A 26,735-nucleotide genomic window follows, 5' to 3' on the forward strand; every position below is an offset into this window, starting at 1 on the left:
AATTATGTGTGGGCGCCTTCAGTTTGAGGACAGACACCCCTTCCCAAGCACTGGGGTCCCATAATGATCGAGTACCAGGCCAGGAGCGCACTTGCACCTATTTTACCGGTAGGTACCTGCAGTGGCACTTGCCTCCCACAGCCGCGGTGAATGCTCTTCAAGAAGGCTGTCTGTGGTTGGACAACCAGGCACCCAGAGATAACCCATAAATCTCTACTGGGGCCCCCTATTCGAGATGTGAACCCCCAAGAGGGCCAAGCACCAGGGCAGGAAACATCTCTACCCATTAGAAAAAACCAGTTGGTTTGCAGCGGCACCGGGATTTGAGCTCGGTACCTCCCGCATACGAGACAGACGCTCTACCACCAGGCCACTGCTGGAAGCACAAGTAATTTCCCTATGTTTTCTTTGTTGGCTTCTTATGATATATATATGATAACATGGAAAGTTAACAGGGGTAATTTCACTGACACCTTCTAAGGGCCCCTCACCAGGCCCCATAGCAAATTTTGGTTATATGCTGGAAGTTGTTACGTGTCTTTTAGTGAGCGTTCTGGCCGCAAAAATGTTTTCAGAAGGGCTCATTAATAGCCGAGACAGAAATATTCCAGTGCCGCGAACCTATGATTTCAGCAGGCAAGCTCCACTGCCAAGCCAGACACTGTCAAGACACTGTCTCTACTCGCCCCGTATAGCCTCCGCAAGCGAAATTCCTTCCCTGCGTTCTCCCACACCGGACCTCGAGGATCGCGTGACGCATGCGTCACGGGCCCCGCCTTCAATTTCTTTTTCTCTCTCTCTCTTTCTTTTTTCGGCGCTGCGAAGTTCCACTGACGGCATCGCGCACGAGCTGTTGTGATTGTCCCGTTTCGCACAGTGCACGATTTTGCACGCTGTGCACAAGGACACATGACTAGCGGTAAATTCAGTGCTACACGAATACTGAGGCAGGCACAAGCGGATCGCAGAGCGTGATCACGCACTGGAACACAGTAGAAAATGGCATAGTTTGGGCACCTGCGCACGTGACTGCACGACCGTGGGAACAATCAGACGAAGCGGAAGTACATCTCTTCTGCTTGGGTGCGAAGTAAAACAAGAAACACACAGACATTCCGTTTGTGTTCTATTATTTCTTTAAACTTCAATTCGTTAATTAAAGCAACAGATCACACAAATAACAGATGTTGCCTTGAATAATTCTCGAAGTCATGTGTCTCGATGATTGATGTCACACTGCGAACATGAGTACGCAGGCGCAGGGACACATATACGTCACCGTCCGGCTTGGAGCACGGTCGCCGCAAGGGAAAAGGAAAGCGGAGTTCTGATTCAAATTTTAGATCTTTCCGCGGCGCGTAGCAATGTAATACTTTGCAAACACAATCATTAGAGCGCATTGTATGCTGTGTGCTCATCAGCTCAAACTGGCCAGACCTGATGAGGGGCCCTTTAAAGAAGTACCAACGTGACATCCCCCCCCGCTATGCGGAAGTCTGAGCCCTGTAAACCTTGGAGAAAATAATTCCAAGTGCCAGTGCACCCTAAACAATTTACTACTAAGGCTCATTTCTATGAACTGGTTTAGGTTTCGGCCCCGAGGATGTAGATTAGCCATGAGATTATGAAACATTAGCTCATTCCATTCCTGTGATCACTGTGGCTGCTACATGTGAGCACAACCAAGAGAAACACACACAGCACTTGTTCATTCCTTTACGAGCAACAGGTTCTAGATGTGAGGAGAGTGTGTTAGACTTTCCACAACTTAGAAGATATGTGTCAGTGCTCCTTCAGGGGATAAAGTGACAATCAAATCACATAGGCTATCCCACACATGTATTGGTGGATACACAGATAAAAATGCACAGATGGGAAGGATTTTTTGGAAGAAGAGATAATGTGCCCTGCAGTTTTCAACTAATAGCAACACAACTGCTCATCGCAAGATGTGCACTGACTCTCACCAGCACACATGCTTAAAAGTGAACCTACCAAGGCTGAGACACTCACGTGCATAGGTTGACATTTTTCAGCATGAGCCAGTGGCCTTGCTGCAGGCTTGTCACCAACACGCTGTCTTGCCACTCAAAGCACCCACTGACAGTCCCAGGCCGGTTGGCAGCCTTTTCAAGTTGCTCAAGCTCCTTCAATGTAGATTTCCAGCCTGCAATAGAATGAAGAAGCTCCATGTTGAAGCAGCATACCTTGCCCTTCCTTTCAAAACCAAAGAGAAGAGCAATGCACATTAGAAATAACCAGTGAAATGCCTGTGCAACTCTCAACAGTGGCCAGTGCTTCTATAAGAGTAAGCACTCGTAATCAGAACTTCCAATGAATAATGAATTTAACTACTCGAATGGCATGCTCCAACTGCAATCTCAATCCCTCTGGTAAGCCAACTGGTGTGTTATTTCAAACCATTCATTGTCTCCTAAAGTTCCTGCTGCAACGCCAAAGAACAAATGTGCTCTGCAGGATGAAGGCCTCTCAAAGCAATCTTCAGGGCCCACTACCTGACCCTTCCATGATGCTCCATGCTCGACAATAAATGACAAGAGGTAGGGGTTGTCAAAAATAAAAGTTTCTCTATCTCTTTCTAATTACCTCTATTTAGCGTACGACGATTTCATCCTACTTCTGGATTATTCCGTCCCTCAGCTCATACGTCATAACAACAACCACCAGGTGAAAGCACTTTTCTGCATAGGTGCCGTTTAAAGGCTTTTAACACGAAAACCATACAATTACCAGAACTGCAGCTTTGCCAAGATTGCTTCAGTGGTATATATTACTCATTTATATAACTAATTTATCCAAAGTGAAATTTCATTGCAATTGGCCTTAAAGAGTTATCTGCACTCTTTAATTTATAAGTAATGCAAATTTTATCAGCCCCTCCTTCACACATGCACACGTACAGAAAGATAACATGTTTCTAAAGACATCCTAGCGCAGCACCGCAAGGCAGAAAATTCCACTCGCCTCTGGACTCGAGGATGTTGCCAAGTACATGACGGAGTTGCTTTAGGCCCTTCAGCACATCCTCGAGCTGTGCCATGTCTGTTGGCATAATCTGATGTAGCTGGTGCCGCAGCTTCAGCAGTTCTTCCATGTCACAATCCATCAGCCTTTCAGATGCCTGTTTGAGGAGCTTGTACAATTGACTGTCCACAGATGAGAGCAATTGTTTGAACCTCTTTACCAGGTCCACCTGCATGGGAAGTGAGCCATCTTTAATTAGCACTCTTGGGGTACTGACTAGTCAGTCAATTTCAAGGGGTCACACACATTTTAAGCTCAAAGAAACACACTAGAATGCAATAAAAAGAATAGCCGACATGGAAACTTTGGTGTGCCTATGCAAGACTGAAAATTATGTAAAAAGCTTACTCATGTTTCATTCACTGCGCCTTCATTAGTATGCACCAACTGCCATTCAATCCCCACAGAAGTGAATCACAAAGATACCACCATATTTGGCTGTCTTAGGTCAATTCAGTCAATTGAGATGCACACACACATTTTGCATACCTTCACTGAGTGTTGCTGTGCTTCACGCAACATCTTCACAGGCAGAAATTAAGTGCACCCAGTGCGAGTGCCAAGGATGCCAGACAGGCAAACCACTCAGCAATACATTGCGCTCATTGCTACCACTTGGTTCGTCAAGGAAGCTGCATAAGACTATGTATGATGAGCGGAAGCTCATTTCAATCAAAATGAGACGGTGGAATGAATTTGATAAGCAGAGCAAAAATAACATGCAGTCTTTTATGAAAACAGAGGGAATGAAAAGATGAGTTGCCTGATAAAAATGTTTCTTGAGTCAAAATTTAGAACTAAACTCGGACGAATATTTAGAAGTGAGCCTACATTCTTAATGAACTTTAGGAATTGGAACAATTATGCTTGGATGACTGAAGACTTCAAAACAAGAACCTCTTCATTCTTGTACCTAGCAAATGCAGATGAACAGAATTTGTACACTTTGAAGAAAAAGAAGGATAAACTTAATTGTTTACAATGACAGTGAAATAACTTTGGCTGCTTCAGAATCACAAATATAGAGGCTTTCACCTGCAATCCTGTAACGGTAATAATACTATTTTCTATGTGGCCTTCAATAACAATACACCCTCATTAATTCAAACTCACATGACTCAAAATTTCAGCAAAATCGAAAAGCTGTCACACTGCAGGCACAGCTCCTATTGCCGCATGTGTTTCACTCCATTATATAGAAAAATATCCCCTTTAAACTCCAGATACTCTCGACAACCTGCTTAACGAGGCTGCTATGAATGGATAACTCTTACTCTGAAGAAACCTTCCTTGTGCAGGATAACGAAGACGACAACAACATAAAAAAAGAGAAAAGGCAAATGACTGGCAGCAATTTATAATTAACATTGAGTTATGCATTTGTGTTTTCCTCTGAGCAGAAGGACAAAGCTGGACATGATCATAGCAAGCAGGGAAGCAAATGTGGAAAAGTGCCAGACAGAGTTCATTTAGATGGCGCAGATGCGAAATGTTATCTGGTGCTGAAGAATATTATTTTTGACCCTCGTCTTGGCAATGCTTCCATTAATTATTTTATCAGCATTTCATGGTAAAATGCTAAAGTGGAAGTTTGCAGCCCCATGATGAGCAATGACTGCACACTAAAGAACCACAAGCAGCACCAAGATTGGCAGTGAGCTGTGTGAGTAATGATTAAGTGCCTCCAAGTGAAGTCTGGACATTGATGTCAATGTCCAGCCAGTGCTGCAACATCATTTAAGCAGAAGTTTCACGCTTAAAGAAAGCAAGCATGCAAAACACGGACACAAGACCAAGCTTTCCATTTGAGTACATCATGCTTGATGCCATGAAGTTTCAAACGTGACAAAGAGGTAGTAATGAGCAACACTATGTCAGTTTAGACTGGTGAAGTATTTATTTAATAACCATTTTTATTTTACTGCCAGAAAAATTTTCATTATTAATAAAGAAACCAAAAGCCAAGCTTTCCATCAACAAATTTCATACCCAAACCTCTGTGACGGTAAGTCAGTGAGATGTCAAAGGTTTTAAAGTATGTTTTTATACTTGGTTTTAGAGTAAAAAAAGTTGAAACTTCTTGGGTGAAGCCTCTGGTTCTTCTAGAATGCAATACAGCCCTCCACAGCTGACAAACAGTCCATCAGACCAAATAGATGCTGTAAAAATCCAAGACATCACAGTGAGCTGGTGTGGAAACTGAAGACAACACTGCCACCCTTCTTTCCTTTTGGCTTTTTCCTCATGGTGAAGATGGGCATTTTACTATTACAGGAGCATAATTTATAAATACTGCTTAACTTACTATTCCTCTTTAGTACCCCTTCATTCGTATACAGCAGCTGCACTTGACTGCCCAGGGACTGCATTCCAAAATAAAACTTCACACTCTAGGGCAGAATCTTATAACGGTTTGGAAAGCAAATGGTTCACTTTGCTGCTTACGTGACTAAATGGGCCGCTTCCAAGTTGGAGTTGGAAAAAGGGGAGGATGCAGTCAATAGATAAGACGGTACCACCTCTGATCTGCGCGTCGTCATATTGCAGCTAGTCGAAGAACTGCGCAATTTTTCTACTTGCTTACTAAATATAAGATATAATGTTATCTAGCAAGCTTTAAAGTATAAATGTGTTGTGCTGGGCGTTTACACAGTGCTTAAAGTAATTTATTAATGTCATTCTTTTTCTTTGTCAGTCGCCAGGTGGTATTGCAAGCGTAAATGAGTTGGCAGAACACAGCGCTATGTCGTCTGCTACCAGAAGCTTGCACGATGCACGCGCCAGGAATGCACTGCCAGGCCTTTAGGTAGCGAGTGCAACAGAACCGTGAACTGGTTCTTAGGGCCGCCTTTACAAACAGTCTATATCACTTTTCCTTCTTTTTTTCGCCCTTCGTCATCGGCTCGGACATGACTCGTATGCCGCCACAGTGCCGCTATCTGTCTCACGGAGCATCTCGTGATAGAAGCAATGGAACATGAAATTAAACATTATCGACATACGGGCCTTGCATTGCCTGCACGAAGTAAAATCAAAGAGCATGGTGTTGACGGCGCGTGCTATACTGTGAAATTGAAGACAAAAGTGCGGCACTCCCGAACTAGAGCAAGAAGCACAGCCAAATAAGAGATCTCCGCAATCTTCCTGTCCTGACTCTGACTCTGACCTGTTGAACAAAGGAAACACTGGAGCTGCCTAGGTTGAATCCTTTTGACTGCTGAATGGGGTTCTGCAAGCTATGGATGCTGGCGATAGCATGGGGAATTAGATCTTGCCATGCTAATATCTGCTTGGCAATGGCTTTGACAGCGGGGTCACAGGAAAGCTGACCCAGCCCTTCTACTGGCCGACACAGTAATTGCAAGAGCTCCTTCGTGGACAGTGTCAGCAGCAGAGATTGAGGCCATTGCAATAATGCTTTGCTTCTGACACTCCAGGCCGGTGGCGATGAACTGTACTGTGCAATTCCTTCCTCTCCGTGGAATGGCCACTGGTACACTTGTACCCGGGCCTCCTCTAGTTCGTAGCGTAGCCTGCAAAAGGTCTGCTTAGAAAGCCGACAGGGGCGGTGCAAATAATTTTCTTTCCTCTTTTTGAACATGTAAAGCACTTCCCGTTGTCGTCGGCACCGAAAGAGCAATGCCAAGCAGATGACACGGGCAAGTGATATCCCCCAAAGCAACCAACGCACGGGCTTGATGCCTGCGTGTCTCCAGGGTCACACGGCCAGGGTCACAAGCTAACAGCCTAGCCACGGCAACCGAATCCAAAGCGAACTACTTCTTTGCCAGTTCTGCACTTAGCCAACGATGAATTCACTTTGAAAATGATTGACAGATGCGTGATGTTTTCATAATTTGTGGTGCCGCCTCGCAGACCCTGCCAGCCGGTGACGCAAGCACAATCCTGACCAATCACATAAGGCCAAGTGAATAGTTCGCTTTCCAAACCGTCATAAGATTCGGCCCCAGGAGGCAGCTTTCGAGCCCATAAATTCAGGAAAAAAAAAAGTGCTAAGTCATTGAAACTAAAATACACAATACCTAGTAGTGCCCACATGACTAATTATATGGCAGCCAATTGCGCTGTAGGGCCACATGAGAAGTAAAAAAAGATGCAATTTCATTTCTACCATTTTATCCTGAACTAGTGCAGTTGTTCTTTACTGGGATGCAGCTAAACTAAAGTTGCACAAGAAACCAAGAAAGATGGCACTGCCAGGTGGCACATAAACGCAATTAAAATACAGAGCGAATAACTCTTGTATTACGCACTGGCATCTAATCATCATTCAAAACAAGTTTCAAGCTAAAGAATGCATGTGAACATCTGTTTCTTTGACACAAAGAGTGCGGCCAACTTTGCATAAATAGCAGATGGTAAAATGCGGTAGGATTTATAGAGGATCAGCATAAAGGCTTACTTAAGGAGAAAGAAAAAAATTCGGGACGGAAAGGAGCGGTGGGCGATTAGCATTCCGCTCATATAACCTCCCCCTTCAAACAGGCTTACTAGTGAACACCCGTGACGAACAGAAAAACAAGCTTTACAGGAGCAAAGCAGCACAGCGTTTTCAGTTGACGATGCTCGCTTAACCTTACTAGCGAATACTTTTATAGACTCAAAGGAAATACTGGCGCAGTTGACGCGCGGGCCGCTTGTGCAAAACACACGCAGATGGCGGCCGAAGTGCGACTTTAGCAATGATACTCGTCTCAGTGCTTTCCTGCGTTTAATATCTAGCCCCGGCATCCGTGTGGAGCGTTCATTACGCGCAGCGAGCCCCGACCGGAGCGCCGGCGAGACGCGCAGACTAAAAGAAAAAAAAAAAACAAATAGAAGAGTCGAAAGCGCACGAGAAGGCTCGAGAAAGAGGAGAGCTGCGGGATGAAGCCATCACTTCCCCTGTACGTCACGTTCCTCGATAACACTTGCCGCAACTGCCGCCAGGGGACTCCATCCCGCCCTCCCCCAGCGACCCGCGCAGGGAGAGCGACGCGCATGGCTGCCGCGAGGAGAGGAGCGGCGTGACCAGCGTGGCGTCGGGCAACGGGAGCTCGGCGTGCTCGGGCCCGTGGGCCGGGCCCTGGGCGGGCGGCGCAGCGGCCGAAGCGGCGTTGCTGCTAGCGCTCGCCGCCCTCGGCATGGGCACCAACTGCCTGCTCATGGGCCAGGTGGCCGCCCGCCGCCGCGGCTGGGCGCAGGGCCTGCTCTTCCATCAGGGCCTCGTCGACTGCACGCGCGCCGGTCTACTACTACCGCTAGGCCTCGCCCTGCTCCTGTGCCAACGGGCGCCGCCGCGGTGCCCAGTGCTTGAGTCGGCCTTCCTGCTGCTCGTCACCGTCTCCACAGTGAACCTGCTCACGTGGGTGCTCAGCGACGGCGGCCCGGACTCGCCGCAGTGCCTCGCGCTCGCGCTCTTCCTCGTGTGGTTCGCGTCGGTCACCGTCCAGCTGGGACCGACGTTCCTGGCGGGCGCCCGCGCCGCGCACCTCTGCCCCGTGCAGCCGGGACCGCACTACGTGCTCGGCCTGCTCTGGGTGAGCGTCAACGCGCTCTGCGTGCTTCTTACCGCCATGCACCTGCGGCGGCTGCACCGGGATCTGTGCCGCTCCAAGGTGGAGGCCGCGCGCGTCGCCTCGCTCGTCACTGCGATGATGGTTTCCTCGCCAGGTGACCGGACCATGCAGGTGCGTGCAACGTCTCGCCATCGCTGGCTGCGCTTCCGTCAGGCACGCGATGGCGGCACACTCACGGTAATATACACGTTGCTCGACGACATCGCACCGCCTCCTCCCACGCTACACGGATGGGCAGTCGCCCTTCTCGAGAAGCTCTCTCCCGCATGCAGAAAAGCATGGGTGGCAAACAACACTTCCAACTAGTGAGGCAAAAAGCTCGACATGACACAGGGATTAAAATACATAGAAATCTCAGCCAACCGAGCAGTCACACACAAGAGTGAGGGGAAGTCAGCATAGAGACAGCATAGAAGCGCATTAACGATGGGCAGAGTCGCCCACTACGTCCGTGGACTCTAAATCGGCGGCTCGAGCCACTGCATGAATCCACATTTAGAGAGGAGCTCAACCCAACAAATGCGTATGCATAATCTCTCTCTTTAAACGAGGCTTGCCTGTTTGCCCTGAGGTTAAAGGCAAGTGCTTTTCTTAAAGGACTACGTGGAGCGCCAGGAGCGGTGGGGGCTGCGGCGGCTGCGCGCCTTCGGTCTGCTGCTGGCTGCCTACATGCTCTTCTGGGGGCCACTGTTTGTGGTGACGCTCGTTCAGCCCAAGGCACCCCTACCGCACCAGGTTGCCATGCATGTGGCTTTTGTGCACGCCACAGTCAACCCTGCACTGCTTCTCGTGCTAGACACAGACCCACGGGGCTCCCCTGGTGCGACGCCCCTGCAGCTGCCCGTTGACCAGATGGTGCCTTTGTAAGTATGCCCACGCCTCACTGTGCCTTCTTCACATATGATTGGTTAGGTTTGATTTCATAAGCCAAGTGTGTAGCAGTATCTTAGATGCCCTAATGGCCCATTTGTAGCCATATTTCAGACTAATAAAGTGCTAAAGCTTCACCGTGAAATGAAGCTGTCTTGAGTATGAAGACAATACATTGTTGATGGCACAGGGCACTGCTGTAGCACTTGAATTGCATCAACATGTATGTGCCACAAAATAATAGAGAAGTCCGAACAAAACTATACATATTCAGGCTTGCACACTGCATATTCCTTTTATCCATAAGAACTGCGGCATTCTTACTTTTTCTTATTTCTTGGCTTGAAGAAGTATACACGACTCCTTACCAGTGCTATTCTGGTACTCAAACTCCTTGCCATACCTCAGAAATGGTCACTTCAGAAATCAACCTGACTTTTACTGCCAATTTTCACATACATCAAAGATATTTGTTTCATTTAAACATGTGTGAAGTCAAGCAAATTATAACATTGCATTTACAATGGCAATACACATACGAGTAGCCCAGAGTAAACGTAAATCACCTCATATTTAAATCTGTCATGGACAGACAAAACAAGATTAATGGTGACAGCTTTCATATCAACTTATACATTATTTTCTGTAGAAATCACCGTTAATATGCACGGCTCCACACAAATGCTTGATGCCTAGCAGCCACGCCGAGAAATGTGATCCAGGTTCAAGATTGAAACGAAAGAGGGGCTCCTATCACAGCACGCCCTGAATGCCTCGTAGTTTTCAAATATTCGTGATGACGCCATGCACAAGCCCGAAAAAAAAAAAAAAAAAAAAGATGAATGTAAAAAAATTTCAGTAGCAGGAAGCACGGTAGCAGGAATGATAACTACCTTGGAAGACCGGAAGTTGATCATGACACCACAAGGTGACATATTCATTTTCATAGCATGCTTTTGTTTATCATTGCAAGCAGAAGATGCTGTTTTCTCATTCAATACAATGAGTTTTCCATTTAGTTGCTTGCAAGAAATTTAGAAGCAAATGCAAACAGCGCTCGTTCCAGCTTTGGAGCGTTTAACCTGCACACAGTGCCACTAGTTTGCTTTTCGACAATTTGCATACAGCTAAATTCCGTTACAACTGGTTGAATTCATTTCCGTGCCATGCATTTACATTAATACAAGTGACTTTGCCCAAAGAAACCCCTCACTAATTTCGGGAAACCTGTTGGAAGAAACCAAACTTGGTCCGACTGGTTGTTAACCACTTCTCACATTTCATCAGGGTTTAAGAATTCCTACGGGTGGCAAGTGTCTGCTGTGCTTACGAGCCCGGGCCCTACCTCGAACACTGCATACTGGGTGTTGAAAGAAAAATGCACCCCGACTCACAAATGGAACTCCAATTTGTTTTTAACCCAAGACACACTGGCCAGGTAACATTACTTTTTAGTGTCATTCTATCAGCGCAGAATATGCTTATTTAGCTTCTGAAATCATGGCAGATGTTACTGCCTATTTAGTGTGCGATGCTACATGCGGTACACTACAACATGAGTCGCAGTGTAGAGCTGCTTATGAAGGTTGAAAACAGAGAAGTACAGTACATGTACCAGGGGAGCAACACCACAAACAAATGCTTGCACCTTTCAGAGACTTGCTATGCAGACACACTTCTCTTATTTTTAACCTCCAGCTTGCTTGAAAGGCTCTTTGCCTAAAAAATCTGATGCGGCTCGCTGGGCAGGCCGGACGTCTATATGCACAGTGCAACTACATGTATTTCCGTGGTTTCATCGCTGAAATCCTCGAGTCGAATCTAAATAAGGTGATCAGCAGCAAGGACCCGTTTGGCTTCGATGAAACACCTCAATTCAACACCACAAACGATAAACGTGAGCACAGCACCAAGCGAAAGTCGCTGTGAACCTGGATGTCGTAGCCATCTTTGTTACCTTGGACAGTGTTGCCAGCACAAGTAACGAATTGTGGAGTTGCCACTATGCCATAATCGTCACCCTGTGAGAGGCTTCTTGCAAAGAATGGGCATTTCAAACAGACATAGTGCAATGGGTAGACCATGCGATGACAATCATGTCTGCAAAGTACAACATTGACATATGCCACTAAAACAGTTGAAAATCCAAACAACAGCATGTGCACCCTTCTTGCTGAAGAGCCTCGGCCCACCCACTAGATGGAATTGCACACATGAAGCTTTCATGTGACAGGCGTTTTGCCTTCAGCACACAAATAGCCAGCACAAGAACAAACTTTGTGAGTCATATGAAATGCAGAGCGTGTATAATTGCCTCAGGAAATGTGCTAAGCAGCAGAAAGACAAGGGAGACAGTCCCAGAAGCAAGGGTCACAACAAAAAAATGAGGCATGTCCTCAACTCCTATGTGGGAGACAGCAGGTAAGCAATATCGTTTGCAGCTGCCAGTGAAGGCAACAGAGACAGCTCTGCTACGGGGAGGGTTTACTGCCTCATTGCATAATAGCCTTCCATTATTTCAGTTCCTTCCATCTTGGCTTGTTGAATACTATTTGAATGGCACTTCACAACTTCCAGCATATAGCCAGAATTACCAATGGGGTCTGGTTAGAGGTCCTATTAAGCGTGGGCAGGGTTAGAAAAGAACTTTGGAAGGCACCACTATGGTCATTGGCCAAGTAAACACTGTAGCCGCCACTTCACTTCATCATCTCTCACCTATTTCAGGAACAATGGTATACCAAAGCAAATCACAGCCATATCGTTACAATGGCCTACAATATCCATTTTGTTAGGGCACATATGTTGACTAAGAATCTAATACTAGTGTCACATGGGCATTTCAAAGGCCCTCAAATCTATAGTCTCTTGGCTGAACGGCTGAGTGGCTACTGCTACGTAGGAAGCTTCAATGAATATAGAAGCAACAGTCTGTAGAGTCAATACAGTGACACTTGTCTATCACAATCTCGAAGGCCTTTGAACAGTGATGATGCACACTTTCATCGGCAGCCTGTTTGCACTATAGTGCCATGACAAAAAAAGTTTGACAAAAGTAATAATAAGAAACTATTTCCCTTACATGAATGAAGGAAGAGCTCACAATCTATTCCATGAAAGGGAAAAAATTGTCGTGCACCTGAATGTAGCATGAAGCTACAAAGGAAACCCACACGAGCTTCTCAGAAAGAATGCTTTGCAGTTGAGGAAAAAATTTGTGCTGGTCCATGATGACCAGAACGAATCTTTCCTCAACTGCAAAGCGTTCTTTCTGAGAAACCCATATGGGTTTTCTTTGTAGCTTAATGCTACATTCGACTGGATGACAATTTTTCCCTTTCGTAACACTTCTTCCTCCTTGCGGGATTTCATAAAAGTGATTCTCCATAATCATGCCATGATGAAAACACCCCAGCCAGCAGTCTCAATGTTGCCAGAGCACTTATACAACATGGATGCCCAGCCCATGAAAACTGCGGCAAATGATTGTGACTAAAGATCTAAGGCCGTTTCATTGAACATTTAAAAAAAAGACACTGTGCAGCAACAAAAATAACCTTTACTTTACTTTAAATTATCTACTTGCCTGGTTCCTTTCAGAGATACAGAGCTTCCAGTGGGGATGGCAGTAACACAAATGCTTGGCGTCAAATTACTGAAAAATATCTCTGGCCGCTGGGTTTGCAGAGTAGTAGCAACACAACTCCTTTGAGTTCAATAGCATTAACCTTGACAGTCACTAAATCGACCGCCATTAAAATGTGCCTATGTGCTGTTGATATAAACCCACATCTGGAGCAATGCAACTTCCAAACATGTTAAATACTATAAGCCTTGCCTTTATTCCCTTGTAATGATCAAATGAAACTGTCAACATATCCACAAGTGAAAGCCAAATGATAAGCATAAACACAAGAAAGTTTATGTGAATGATGAATGATCTTTAATAAGTGCAAAAGCCCTTCAAAAACTGATGCCAAATTTTATCTACTAAGATATACCACCTGAGAAGAGGCACATCTACTGCATTTTGCACACAAATCACCAGCTTTTATTTTTTAGATCAGTTGTACCAGTGCGCCAGCCTCCATATTCCCAAAAAATAAAATAGTGATTCTCCTCCAGGTTAAGTTTGCGGCACTTCAACATTGCCATCAATCTCAAGTATTCCCCAAAGTGCCTTTCAGCAGTTAAAAAATGTGTTATTTAGACAAGGCTAAATAAGGATTGTACAGGGAGTGCTGCAGAATTTATAATTTCAGACAAATTTGTTTTTTCATCAGGGTATGCTAAAAATGCTGTGGACATGTGAATAGGAGTCAAGTAGCGAGTCACAGTCGGCATTTTAGACACATGCACACATTCAAAACAGCTAATGAGTTACGACTAAATTCACAGACACAACGATAATAATAAATTCCCAGGCAAGATGGTTAATGTGCACACGGTAGTCTTACAGAAAATTATGCCACTACAATTCACTTTTTCATTAGTGCTGGCTACTCCATAGCTGCCAGTAATGGTGTCACAGATAGACGTCCAACATTTTTGAACCCACTCATGAACTTCCTTCTTGGGAAAAGGAGGCATCCCAATGCTGATGTGTCATCCTACTTTGTGTGTCGTGTGGGGTTTATCTTCCTCTAACTAAACGCACACACGCAATAAAAGAGAATATAAGAGAAAGAAGCTTCTGTCTCATTGCTGTTCCTCAAGTAAGCAAACAGATAAGCGGGCACAGTAAGGTAAATGGGTCAGCTTGGTTTCACTATTTAACTTTCAATGGTTTTTCCAATGCACCATTTCCAACAGCTTTTCTAATTATGTATGAAATTTTAAATAAGTTTCAGATTTCTACATACTTTTTCTCACAAACTCTGGACAGGATGACTATTTAGGTAAATTGGCAGGGGTATTCCATATATTACTGCCTTCAAACAGAACCTAAAGGATTTGGTCTATACTAGCAGTGCTCAAGAAAAAAATATTCACACCTGTCTTATCTTATAAGAGGAGAGCTTCAGGATTTTAATTTTTTTTCACCAATATTACATTAAGAATGTCTTAATATACATTAGAATTTCAATAAACAGAACGGCCAATAAATAGGTTAGTTTTGTATTTTGGTAACACAAACAGACTTTCATTATTCGCAACAAAAGATTTTGCAACTTTCTGCAAACAGAACCACAAGAGCAAGCTCTAAAAGATTTTTTTCAGAAGGCGAAGGGACCTGAAGTATATCTTTTTTTGCAACACACGTCTTCTAGCCAGAAAGCCATCGTTAAAAAGCGGTGTGCCCGATAGATGACCGAAAGAAGGACAGTTGATATATGGAAGGCTTTACAACACGTTGTTTCATGATTTTGACTCTCCCCGCATGACTGCATGTTATTTCGCCACCGACTGAAGCAGTAAGACCCACATTCTTGTTTTGATACGTTGCCAGCGCCTTCAGAAACTTAAACTAGCAAAGCATCCAGTCAATCCAGTAGCCATCAACTGCACCCAAGCCATGCGAAAAACTAGCTTCTGCATTGACTTGTTTATGCTTGACATATCTAAGAGTGTCATGACAATGTATGACATGGAACCCGCCGTGGTTGCTCAGTGGCTATGGTGTTAGGCTGCTGAGCACGAGGTCGCGGGATCGAATCCCGGCCTCGGCGGCCGCATTTCGGTGGGGGCGAAATGCGAAAACACCCGTGTACTTAGATTTAGGTGCACGTTAAAGAACCCCAGGTGGTCGAAATTTCCGGAGTCCTCCACTACGGCGTGCCTCATAATCAGAAAGTGGTTTTGGCACGTAAAACCCCATAATTTGTAATTTGTAAATGTATGACATGTAGTCCTGCACCTCTCTCTCAGTAAACTGAACTCCTGGTAATTGCAACATATTTCTTTATTCCCTTGAGGTTTCGTCTAACGAGATTCTACTGTATTAGGTTCAGACTGTTAGCTCCACTATAAGCTGTAAATGTTCTACTATAATCTGGTATGCAGTTATCCTGAAAAGGCACATTAATGATTTCAAAAATCCAAAAATGGCACTTTGAGAAAATGCCGTTTTGTCTCCTCATTTACCACAATGGTAAAAAGAACTCTGGCAGAACGCCGCAGCGCCACGTGATTTGTCGCTTCCTTTCCGTCACCCCCAAAGCCCTTCTTTAATTAAGTTTACTTTGCTTCTTCATAATTCTTTGCTGCCTGACGGGGAGCGGAACTCTGCTCTGTCAGCACGTTCCTTAAGAGCAGGTGAGAGCAATCTCAGAGAAAACACATGGCTTGATGCCAGGCACACTCAGACCAGAACTTCAAGTCGCGTTTTCATCATTGTCTACTTTGCATGTGCTTTTTGTGTGTTAGCGCACAACGGGCTAAATTCTCACATGTGTTCACCTATGACGTTACCTAAAAGAACCACGGCAGTACAATATTCTAAAATAATACTTGTCATTGTATCTAGTTTCACACTTGATTAAAAAAAAATTGCCTTCAACCAACTTTTGCTTCTTTCCCGAAACTCTAAAGAGAGCTTACACCAGCAAAAACATTTTTTGGTGAAAAATACTTTGGTGAAACTTCATTCATACAATCACCAACTAACCCAATTTTTTCCAAGAGAATCGACGATTGTTGCTTTTTGGGTCTGGGATGTTTCGCGCTGCATATCGCATAGAGATAAATAGATCATGACTAAATTCGGAGCGCGAACTGCTGGGACACAAGCTAAGGCACAAGAAAATACTGGACCAACTCGCCTATTTTTCACTTTTGATCAATAGGTCAGTGTGGTTCATGAGAGTTTGAGATTTGTATGCATTGCACCATGCATTGTCATAAATTTTACACGCCATGGCTGATCGCACTTACCATATTTACTTGAATCTAATGCGCACCTTTTTTAAAACGGGTTCAAAAATTTCATGCGTGTTAGAATCGAGTACGACCTTAAATCGGCATTACCATATCGCCACCAGCATTCGAAAAATGGGCGCCTTGTATGGACTTCTAGCCTCGCTGCCGTAGCTTCCTCCATGTGCATACCTCCATGTTGTACATATAACCAGGTGCAGGTATAACCTAGTCTACCGCCTGTCTTCCCGTTTTCTGCGTTTTCTCAATCAGCATGGAAGTGCCGACTGCGAAGACACGCCGAGTCCACCATGATGCCGCATTTAAAAGGAAAGTTATCATGTGCGCGGAGACGGACGGAAATCGGGCCGCATCACGGGCATTTGGAGTTCCCGAAACTTGCGTACGAGACTGGCGCAAAGAGAAGGAGAACATTTTCGCCAGCAAAGCAACAAGGAAGGGTTTCAGTGGACCAAAACAGGGCCGCTTTGCCGAGATAGAAGAGCTGCTCGCGGAATACGCGGAAAAGCAGCGAGCGGCCTGTGATGACCGATCTGCTCAAAGTACGGGCGATGCAGTTAGCCCTACAGAAAGGGCTAATGCGGAGTGACTTCAAAGCGAGCAGGTGCTGGCTATCAAATTTTATTAAAAGAAAAGGATTTTTCTCTTCGAAGGCAGACAGGGATATGCCAAAAATTGCTCGAAGAATATGAAGAGAAATTGCACAGTTTTCAGCGGTACGTTTTGAAGTTGTGCCATAGAAACGGCTACCACTTCAGATAGATTGGAAATGCCGATCAGACGCCGCTCTACTTTGACATGCCTGCCACCACAACCGTTGAAAACAAGGGGGCGAAGCAAGTGCGCATTTTGTCTTTTGGCCACGAAAAAACTAGAGTCACCGCAATGCTTTGTTGCACTGCGGATGGGCACAAGCTGCTTCCGTATCTTATCTTCAGATGGAAGACGCTCCCGAAAAGAATCGTGTTTCCGAGTGGCCTGATTGTGCGTGCAAATGAAAAAGGTTGGATGACCATGGATTTGGTTGCTGACTGGATTGATAATGTTTGGCGGAAGAGACCCGGCAGCAGTTTGGGTCTGCGCGGGATGCTTGTGCTCGACGTGTTCAGGTGCCACCTTGACCAGCGCATCAAGGATAAGCTGGCTGCATGTAACACCGACCATGTCCTGATACCTGGCGGCATGACATTGCAGCTCCAGCCGCTCAATGTATGTATTCAGGTGCACTGACAAGCCATTCCACCGAATGGCTTGTCAGTGGCTGCCACGAATTCACGCCAACCAATAAAATGAAGCATGCCTCGCTGCAAGGCTTTGCTGGATCAGTGAAAGATGCATGGTGCATGATCTCGTCTGCCATGGTCAACAAGGCCTTTAAAAAGCACGGGATTTCGAATGCCATGGATGGCACCGAGGATGGAATGCTTGGGTCTGTTGATAGCGATAAGGAGTTGTCTGATAGTGACGATGAGTGATACCAATTGCCCCGCATGACTCGTACCGGCGCAGTGAAAATCTTGGCGGAGAGGTACGCCGCTTCCATGTGTGTTTTTATTAATTGCAACTTTAGTGTACTGGGAATAAATGTGTTTTCCAAATGCGACAAAATAGTATTTCTATGTGAAAGCACGAGGTGTGCGGTATTGTGCCCCCCGCCCCCCCTTTTTTTGGTCATGGAAAATGGGTGCGCGTTAGAATCGAGTAAATATGGTACTCACTGCAGATCGGAAAATTCTGATAAAAACTGTTCCACAGCGTTTTCTGCATTAGCCCTTCACGATTAAGCACCCTGACTCGCAAGCTTTCCATTGCACTAAAAAATATAGCTACTATGAAAATTGGTTCTCGGTCCCTTTAAACTGAAACGAAATCGAGCTGATGGGCGACGCCGGATGCCACCGAAGCGAAACATGATGCCCACATCGCGCCTCATGCAGTAGGGAACGGCAGCGCATTTGGGTTATCGCCTAATAAAAGCGTATAGTACAGTACCAACAGCACTACGCACCTCATGCTGTAAGACAGAAAAGCAAAGATGCTTATCGCAATAGGTTTGGCGACAATAACTGTGAATGCAGCTTGCGATGACTGAGGCGGAGATTTGTTGGCACCGAAATAAGAAACTGCGCCGTCGTTTTCACGTGAGATGGGCGATTATATCTGTCCGGTAGTCCCCACAGCGATCATCAGATGCGACCCAACAAATAAAAAACAAGAGTATAAAAAGTTACGGGTATTCATCCTGAAGAAGAAAAAGAAATATCACAATTTCGCAAGAAAAGCAGAGCATTGATGGCAATAACAAAGAGACAACTACACAAATTGAGGTTCGTAGTTTTATCAGTGTCACGTGCACTCAGGCAAACATGAACAGATTTCACTCGACCACAAACCAACGTGTGCAAACGCTTTGCACCATGTCTCCGAAACTTGAGATAACGTGAACAGAGCACATCAAGGCACCAACCATCAGCTCCGCCTTTGCACTTGCCACAGGTTACCTCTAAGATACGGCGTGTGTCCCGTGCATAGATAGCCATGTGCAGCCATGGCAAGGGTAGAGAAGGAGACACGTGCTAGGGGTAGAGGGCAGAAGGAGCACCATTGTACCCCCCTGCCTCTAGTACGTGCTTGCTCACGCTAAGGCACATTCTATCCCTCCCCACCCCTCTTGCACTGAAGGAATCGTCAGCTCGTGTTTCTCTGAGCTGCCACGCACCCCGCAACCTCCACAAGTTGTTTACTAATACGACATATGCAGCAGCAGTGTTTCCTACATGCCATGTCCTGGCACGCAAGCTTCGACGGGGTTTTCGCCACTCATACTTTTTATGCCGAAAGAGCCTTGCAAATAACTTCTGCGTAGGTTGATACTTCTATAGTTTCTCTTGCCACACTCACTAGCCATACAGGCTCCAGGTACATGCTTTAAATTGCTGAAAACTTTGTTAAATCGAAGCTGTGTGAAATTACTTCATTAAACAGCAGAAAGAAATACACTGTTTGCAATGGAACTAAGACCATGAAATAAAGATAGTTTGTTACATTGCAAATTTCGTTAAGTCAAGTTTCGTTATATCATAAGTTTGACTGTATCTGATATTTGTTATAAGCAAACACACAGATATCGGTGGGAAAAAAATCGCAGTCAAGTCTATGGAAAAGAAACGCAAGTGCCAATAGAAGACATGAGAGCAACAATAATTATAGTGTTTTTCCAAGTATAACCTGGACCCCGAGTTAGAACACCCCAGAAAGAAATAAAATATATGTGCATGGAACCTACAGAAATAAGTCTCGGGGATGCACGACTTTTCCACCCCATATCTTTGGCCAGCGGCTCTGTTCCTCACCTCTTCGGCAATGCTAACAATCTTCTGCTACGTAAAAGACTGCCATCACGCGCAGCTCTTACGATTCGAGTTCTGGTTCACTGGCACCGCATGCACTATTCGCCAATTGCTAATACAGCTAAAACAGAAAATTGTGATCCGAGAACAGGAGGCAAATCGGCGACCATGAAATGGAGAGGTAGCTTCAACGTGCATGGGTGGAAGTTTCTAGGAGATAACAAAACTTTAGATGGCGGAGAACTTTGCCTTGAGGTGTAGCTTGATGTCAGCGCCATGCGCACTGCCATGAAGCTACACCTCAAGGCAAAATTTGCATATAATCTGCACCCTGACATTACTGTCAAATTTTACTAATTCTTGGTGTGGGTTACAGGCGAAAAAATACAGTACATGCTCGTGCTCTTCGTTGCTATGAATCCAAAATTACGTGATCAGTGTTTTCACACTGGATTGGCAGATTGGCTTGCTGACTGCAATCTAACCAGCCAAGCCACTTGCAAAAAGGACGCTTGGATCCAGTACATGTCATTTTAAATTGTGTTGGGTTGCTCGACCATCACGCGTCCCCTGATGATGTTTTCCCCGCATGGCTCTTGAACCACCTGTAATCCGGCTTCTCCCCACAGCTAAACGCCGAAGGCGGTCCATGTGGTTAAAGCATATTACGAGATGGTGCGAGTGTTGCACTGCTAATGCCACCTAACAGTGGGGTTAGTTGGCCACGACAGGGAGTAGGCTCTTCCTGTTTGGCCCGGGGTCAGCAAGCGGCATAGACCATACTTCTGCAAGACTGTCTCATGAGGCCTAGGAGCAGGACACTGGAATGGACGAACATGATCGTTCGAATGCACCTCCATTCGCTTGCCCGTACACGCGAATGACCAGGCGTTGGTGTCCAACATGGGACAAACATATTCGCTGGATACTCAGTCGCGGTGAGTCGGATTTCCTAAATTTGTTGCGCACCCATCGGTATGTTCTGCAGATAGCAATTCGGCTAGCAGGCATTAGTGTATGAAAGGTGCAATAAATTCCCTTGTGACTGTTTGCACTACTGTGTTGTCGTTCCTTTGTCCCACGAGCATGGGGGAGACCTCATAGTTGGACATGGTGGGAACCGCCCGTGGATGCACTCTGCAGCTACAATTGTCAGTCCGGCCTGTATGTGTGTCTGATTTCTTGTTCAATCACCGATGAGGTGATCATATTCATCACCCTATCGAACATATTGATGGCGAGCTTCCCGCGACACCTAATCAGCCACTCTGCCGGCCACACTGCTTATGACACTAGGCCTAACCAGCGCCATTTCACCGGGAGTTGGCAACCAAAGCCTCACAAGAATGAATCCGCTGACAGTCTGGGTTCAGGCAACTCGTTTACCAAGCATTTCTTTTATCAGGTTCCAAAACGAGTGTACTGAACTTTTAAATCTGCTACAGTGAAACCTTGTTAAACCATAGTTCGTCGGAGCTTGGAAAAAGTATGTACTAAACGGTAGTACTAAACGGTGTACTGCTTAAATGAAATAGCATGAGATTGCCCACTTACCTGTCCAAAATGGAACTCAGGGAGGGTGCGATAAAAGGACAAAAACATGCAGTATTTATTCACTTCGCGCAACAAAAGTGTGCTATTTTCATTTTCGTTTGATGCCATGGTGGCCTAGCAGCGACGACAGTGGCTTTAAACTTGCTGAAGCTGCGAGCCAGCTTTTCAGCCAGCCCCCTCTTGTCGCAGATTCCTCGTTGGCATTGCATGTTCTCTGTGCGCGGGGGCGGCAGCGCTGCAGAAGTCGCAGAGCGCCTTTTTCATTGCGGGGTGCTGTTCTCGTCGCGACGATTGCATTAATGAGGCTGATGTAACGCGCACCTTCTGCCACTGTTGGGCCTGAATTGCCCATGCTGCCGCTTTCCGTGTCGCCCTCATCACTGTTGCTAGTCGACACTTCGGCAACAACAGAAGCAATGATGGAAGTTGAACCTCGTAGCCGACATCTCTTCACGGTCGCAGCAGCGCTGCCAAGCAACTTCTTTGCATTCCAAGTGCCACATATTGTAGTTAACAGTAAACGCCTGTTGTGTGCCAGCGCCGACTTCTTCGTGCCATGTTCGATAGCACAAACGATGTCCAATTTTTCTTCTGTGCTGAGCACCCGGGGCTTTTTTCCTGAGCTTCGGCATGACACGTTCACATGACCAGCTCGTCGCAGAGATCAGAGAAGTCCACCATCACATAGTTGATGAAGGACGCGACATAACATATCAGTGGTTACCTAGACCTGTGGCATACATAGCAATGATCGAGCAGATGCAACTGCCCGATCTGCCCATGATGGCGTCAACTGCGTTGCCATTCCTCTTTTGAGAGACCTCCCTGTCTTTCGTTTGTCTTTCCCTCTTTCTCTCTCAACATGACACAAGTCCTTGCTTCCACGACACTGAAATGATGTTGATGTGGCTTCACACACAAATGCACAGGGCGCTTCGAGGCCGTTGTTCTGATGGGCCGCCCGATGGGGATGGCGCACTGCTGACGATTGATGACGATTGATGGATGACAATTGCACAACAAAAAGTGGAAACACTACGCGTTAACCGATATGTACGTAATAAGCTGGTACAGTTTATACGGATACAAATGCATTATGTTCAATGACCGCTGAGTCAGGAATTTCACTTTACTACTTTTAAAACAAAACTACTGTCTAAGTGCATACAATTTAACGAGGTTTTACTGTATCAGCACAATGTAATAGCAGCACATGCTTGACAACACAAATAGAGACTGCAAACAACTAAATGCATGCACTCTTCTTGCTTTAACAAGCAGCTACATGCATATAAGTTTGGAGCATTATTAAACAAAGAAAGGTAAACAGATGTTTTGGGTGTTAATTTAATTTTAAGATAACAATTTGAGTGAAGATATGACAAGTGCTGATTATCAGATTAAAAAGAGCCACAGCAAAGTCACCCATTAAAAAGGCCCAAATTTGCTTATGAATGGAAGCAAATTATTCCTCTTGTTAGAATGAGAGCATAAAACAAGCCTAATCTCGTTTATTTAGGACACCAATGCTACGTATCATGTACACTGACCTGTTTATTTAGTACCATTTTCAGTGTCACTAAAGACGAGATAACATAGCATTGATAAGAACAGTTCATTTTCCCTAAGTGAACATTGATGCATCTTCCTGTTCAATTAGCATGCAACTATTGTACTCGTATGGGGAATACTGTCATGTATGTGACCTCCGAGGAGTATTGAGCAGCATAGACCAGCAAGTGTTCATTTATGCGCTCTTCAGAGATGAATTTGATCTATTTGTGTTCTCTGTGCAGGCAACAAGTGCTTTTTGTATATTTTGGCTGAAATAGCAATTTTAGAATCCTAGTTAGGCTGCTGGGTAATTACTTATGTGGCTTTAATATGCTTGTTTGTTGTCATAGATGTAAAAATTAACTTTTTTTTCTCCCTCTCTCCTTTTTCAGGGAGACCACACTGTGATGGCCTATAGGCATACCTGCCAAACTGCTACATGACAATCTTCCAGAGAAAAAGACAGTGTTTGCAGCTTGCAGAAACTTACCTGCTCGAAGCTACCGAGGAGTTCAAGAGCATCAGTTGATGTGGCGATTGCCAGGACAGCCAGAGGATGACCAGCCAGCCTGGCCAGGCTTCGCACCAGTGTCGTCTTCCCACTTCCAGATGGACCGACAAGCAATGTCGCCAGGCCATTTTCCAGGCACTTCGCCAGGCCCTGAGTTACACAGAAACAAATCACACTTAATGGACAAAAGTGCGCAATCTCAGGGTGACTCACCTCCATGGCAGGCGCCTGAGTGTGGAGGAGCCGCAGATCTTCGAGCGCTTTGCATCTTAACGAGGGTTCCTGCACAGGAGTTCTACGAGGCAAAATGGCGCCGCCAATGCTCAGCCAGTGAGGAGTGACGTGCATCTCGGGTGGCCGTTCTAGGGCTGCCTCGCCAAACACTTGTTTGTAAATGTCCAATACCTGTATAGGCAGAAACAGGGTAGGTTGAGGGATGAAGAAGAGAATCTAGGCTTATTGTAGCTACCTCATGCTAAGCCACAGGAGTGCTGCAGATGGGTTCTACAAAGCAGAGCAATGACCTCGGTCCACACATATTTCACGAATCTGATGTGCTGTCTGCTTGAAGGCTTCAATAATGGTTAATAGACATAGTTCAATGAGCCATTTAAAAGGTGTGCTTGACTGATACACTAGTTCAGCAAAAAGAGTGCATTCTGTGCATCAAAATGGTACCTGCTGGCATTGCTTAGTGGCTGTGGTGTTGGGCTTCTAAGCATGAGGCTGCTAAGCCGGCCACGGCAGCCACATTTCGACGAGGGCGAGATGTGAAAACACCTGTGTACTTAGATTTAGGTGCACGTTAAAGAACCCAGGTGGACGAAATTTCTTGAGTCCCCCACTACGACGTGCATCATAATCAGATCGTGGTTTTGGCATGTAAAACCCCCTAATGGTAGCGTTTTCAAAAAGCAGCTAATAGAGCATAATCTGAATCAACAGTTGTCATCAGCCCATTCTAAATGTGATTTTCATGTGAATCAGGTGGTACGTGAAGAAAGTAACAATTGGGCTAATGACATCAAAATTACAGTAGCTGGAAAAACATACTAAAGAGAAATATGGTGTTGTCATCATATTAAAACTAAAAAAATGGTAGGAATTAAATAGACCTTGAGAAAACCAACCAAGGGTGCTATGGTTTTTGTATTAGCTTGTCCAAATGTTTCTGCTCTTTGTTTGTTTAAGCATGTGGATGCCAAAGCAAGCATAGATAATGTTGTTTTGAATATGCATAGCGCTGTTTCAAGCTGTGTGGATGCTTGTAGCAAAGCAGGCCCAACAATGAAATCACTTGGATGCTTGTACAGTGGAGTCATGAGACATGTCTCATGTTGGAGACAACAGAAAAACAACTTTTCAAGGGTGCAAAATTTAAAGATCCTGTTTCCCCATGGTGTAGATGAAAACACAAATGTTTACATCTTGTTTTCTTTTAAATATGTGAATAAAGACAGAAGTAGGTGTGTCAGACAGACGTGTCCCATGTGTTGCTGTTGAAGTATATATCCACTAGCACTAAGCCTGTAAAACCTGCAACTTAGTAACAACACAGGTACAATAATAGCAACAATTGTGCCACTGGCAAACAAATACTACATATTGTGTACTTAAAAATGCAGCGAACTCAACTGACTTAGCTAATTAGATAATTAAGAATGCATGTGTTCAGCCGTTGAGGGCAACTCATTAACGAGTGTGATACATCATCCAAACATGCATCATGCTATTCAAAGACTTTTCAAGCCCACGAATACAGATGCACTGCAATTCATTAGTTCAGATCACAGGTAATGATAACCCAATTAAACCTCGATATGACGGAACTTCAATATAAAGAAATTTTCGATATAACAAAGTATTCAATTTCTTTTGTAACTTGTCCATAGAACACCATGTATTTAGAACTTCAATTAGGGAAGTATGTTGATACACAATTTCAATATGATTAAATTTTACTGCCGCTGCGAAGGAATACCAAAACAATAAATGGAAACTTCTACAGATGCAGATGGCCAAATGGTTGAATTACAAGAGGCTGCTCTGTAAGCACCACTCAAATCGTGTGCTGCACCCTAGAACGAGCGTTGAGGCAGAGCAGCATCATGTTCCGTACGAAGTCCAAGTGCAAAAACATCTTATCAGGCCCCATGCACTGTATGCTTTGGGTGTGAGTGAAAGCGTGCGAGTGTGAGCCGAGAAGGATGGTGGCTTGATGAGTGCAGCCTTCCTGCATAAGGAAGGAGAAAGGGGAAGAGCAAGCTTGCGGTAACACGAGGGAGTGGAGGAGGGGCAGGTTGCTGTGCGTCTCTCGTGCTTCTCCTTTATAGCCGCAGCCATGGCTTCGCATGGCTGTCATTGCGGATGAGTGCATACACAGCACGCACATGCCCTGTTTTAGAGGCAATCTGCCACGTGTGCAAAGAATGGGCGTGCCGAGATGGCGTGGCATCATGTGCACTGTTTCTCGCGTGTTTAGTACTGGACGTTGCATAATCTCGAGTTTTGAAGACATATTAAGCAAGAGGCAGATGCAGCATTCGCTCCCCGCTGTCAGCGGATTTGGTCCCACTGCAGATGATGATATCTGCCTTGGAAGCGAAGTGGACGCAAAAGTGTGGCTGGCTTTGCTTTGTACTGCCGATGTGATTATATTGTCGGCACGGCATGCAACCTTACCTTTCGTCATCGACTCTCAAATTACACAAAACAAATTTGTGACTTTTTCAAATTTACATTTTCTGATAGCGTGATAATTAGGAAAAATATTGCGGCTCCTTCCGTGTAATGTGACTGTACTTATTTGCATAAAAAGTCAAATTTCAATAACGAAATTTTGATGTATGAAGTAAACTGTCAATTTTACTGACTGTTATATTGAGGTTTAACAGCAAATATTTTTTTTTTTTCTGAGCTGTCAAAAGTCACCCTGTGTGTTTTATTAACACAAATGCAGCATACTTCTCTTTGGTTAATCTACAAAAAAAAAAATAGTAAGTGCCCTTCCACTCTGTGAAGATGGATGACCAGCAAAGCTGTGAATGAGGGCTCCTTGATTGTGAACTGTACATCTGCCGCAGGTCGGCCCGGTACTGCACTATCTTCGGGATTAGCCCACCTATGGGGTGTGCTTAACGCCAGCTTCACCTCCGCCGCGGGTCAGCCTGGCATTGCACTATCTTCAGGATCGGCCAAAGCATGAGAAGTGCTTAACACCTGCTTCACCTCCTCCGCGGTTCGACCTGGCATTGCACTATCTTCGGGATTGGCCTACACATGGGGAGTGCTAAACGCCTGCTTCACCATCGCCGTGAGTCAGCCCGGCATTGCACTACTTTCGGGAACAGCACAAGTATGAAAAATTGTTGGTCTATCTCCACGGAGAGGAGATCT

General features: G+C 45.2%; 2 protein-coding genes across 2 annotated transcripts in view; one reads left to right on the forward strand and one right to left on the reverse strand.

Moving 5' to 3' along the window:
• LOC126521268 (midasin) overlaps positions 1-26,735 on the reverse strand; it is a 386,114-nt gene that overhangs the window by 212,511 nt on the left and 146,868 nt on the right. The window contains exons 28-31 of the mRNA XM_050169921.3: positions 23,553-23,744; positions 23,319-23,489; positions 2,986-3,214; positions 2,014-2,167 (exon numbers count right to left, since the gene is read on the reverse strand). Of these exons, the coding sequence (XP_050025878.1) occupies positions 2,014-2,167; positions 2,986-3,214; positions 23,319-23,489; positions 23,553-23,744 (746 nt within the window). The remainder of the gene's footprint in view (positions 1-2,013; positions 2,168-2,985; positions 3,215-23,318; positions 23,490-23,552; positions 23,745-26,735) is intronic.
• On the forward strand, positions 5,955-23,321 carry LOC140218874 (uncharacterized). The gene is made up of 4 exons (XM_072288575.1): positions 5,955-5,961; positions 7,996-8,735; positions 9,222-9,487; positions 23,221-23,321. Exons 1-4 carry the CDS (start codon positions 5,955-5,957, stop codon positions 23,234-23,236), a joined length of 1,029 nt encoding a protein of 342 aa, XP_072144676.1. The 3' UTR covers positions 23,237-23,321.

The sequence above is a fragment of the Dermacentor andersoni genome, chromosome 6, assembly GCF_023375885.2.
Source record: "Dermacentor andersoni chromosome 6, qqDerAnde1_hic_scaffold, whole genome shotgun sequence".
Taxonomy (NCBI): Eukaryota; Metazoa; Arthropoda; class Arachnida; order Ixodida; family Ixodidae; genus Dermacentor; species Dermacentor andersoni.

Excerpts from the sequence above, each read along its gene's own strand:
- LOC140218874 (XM_072288575.1), top strand. Across the intron at positions 8,736-9,221 it reads CAGGTGACCGGACCATGCAG|GACTACGTGGAGCGCCAGGA; the intron begins GTGCGTGCAACG and ends CTTTTCTTAAAG.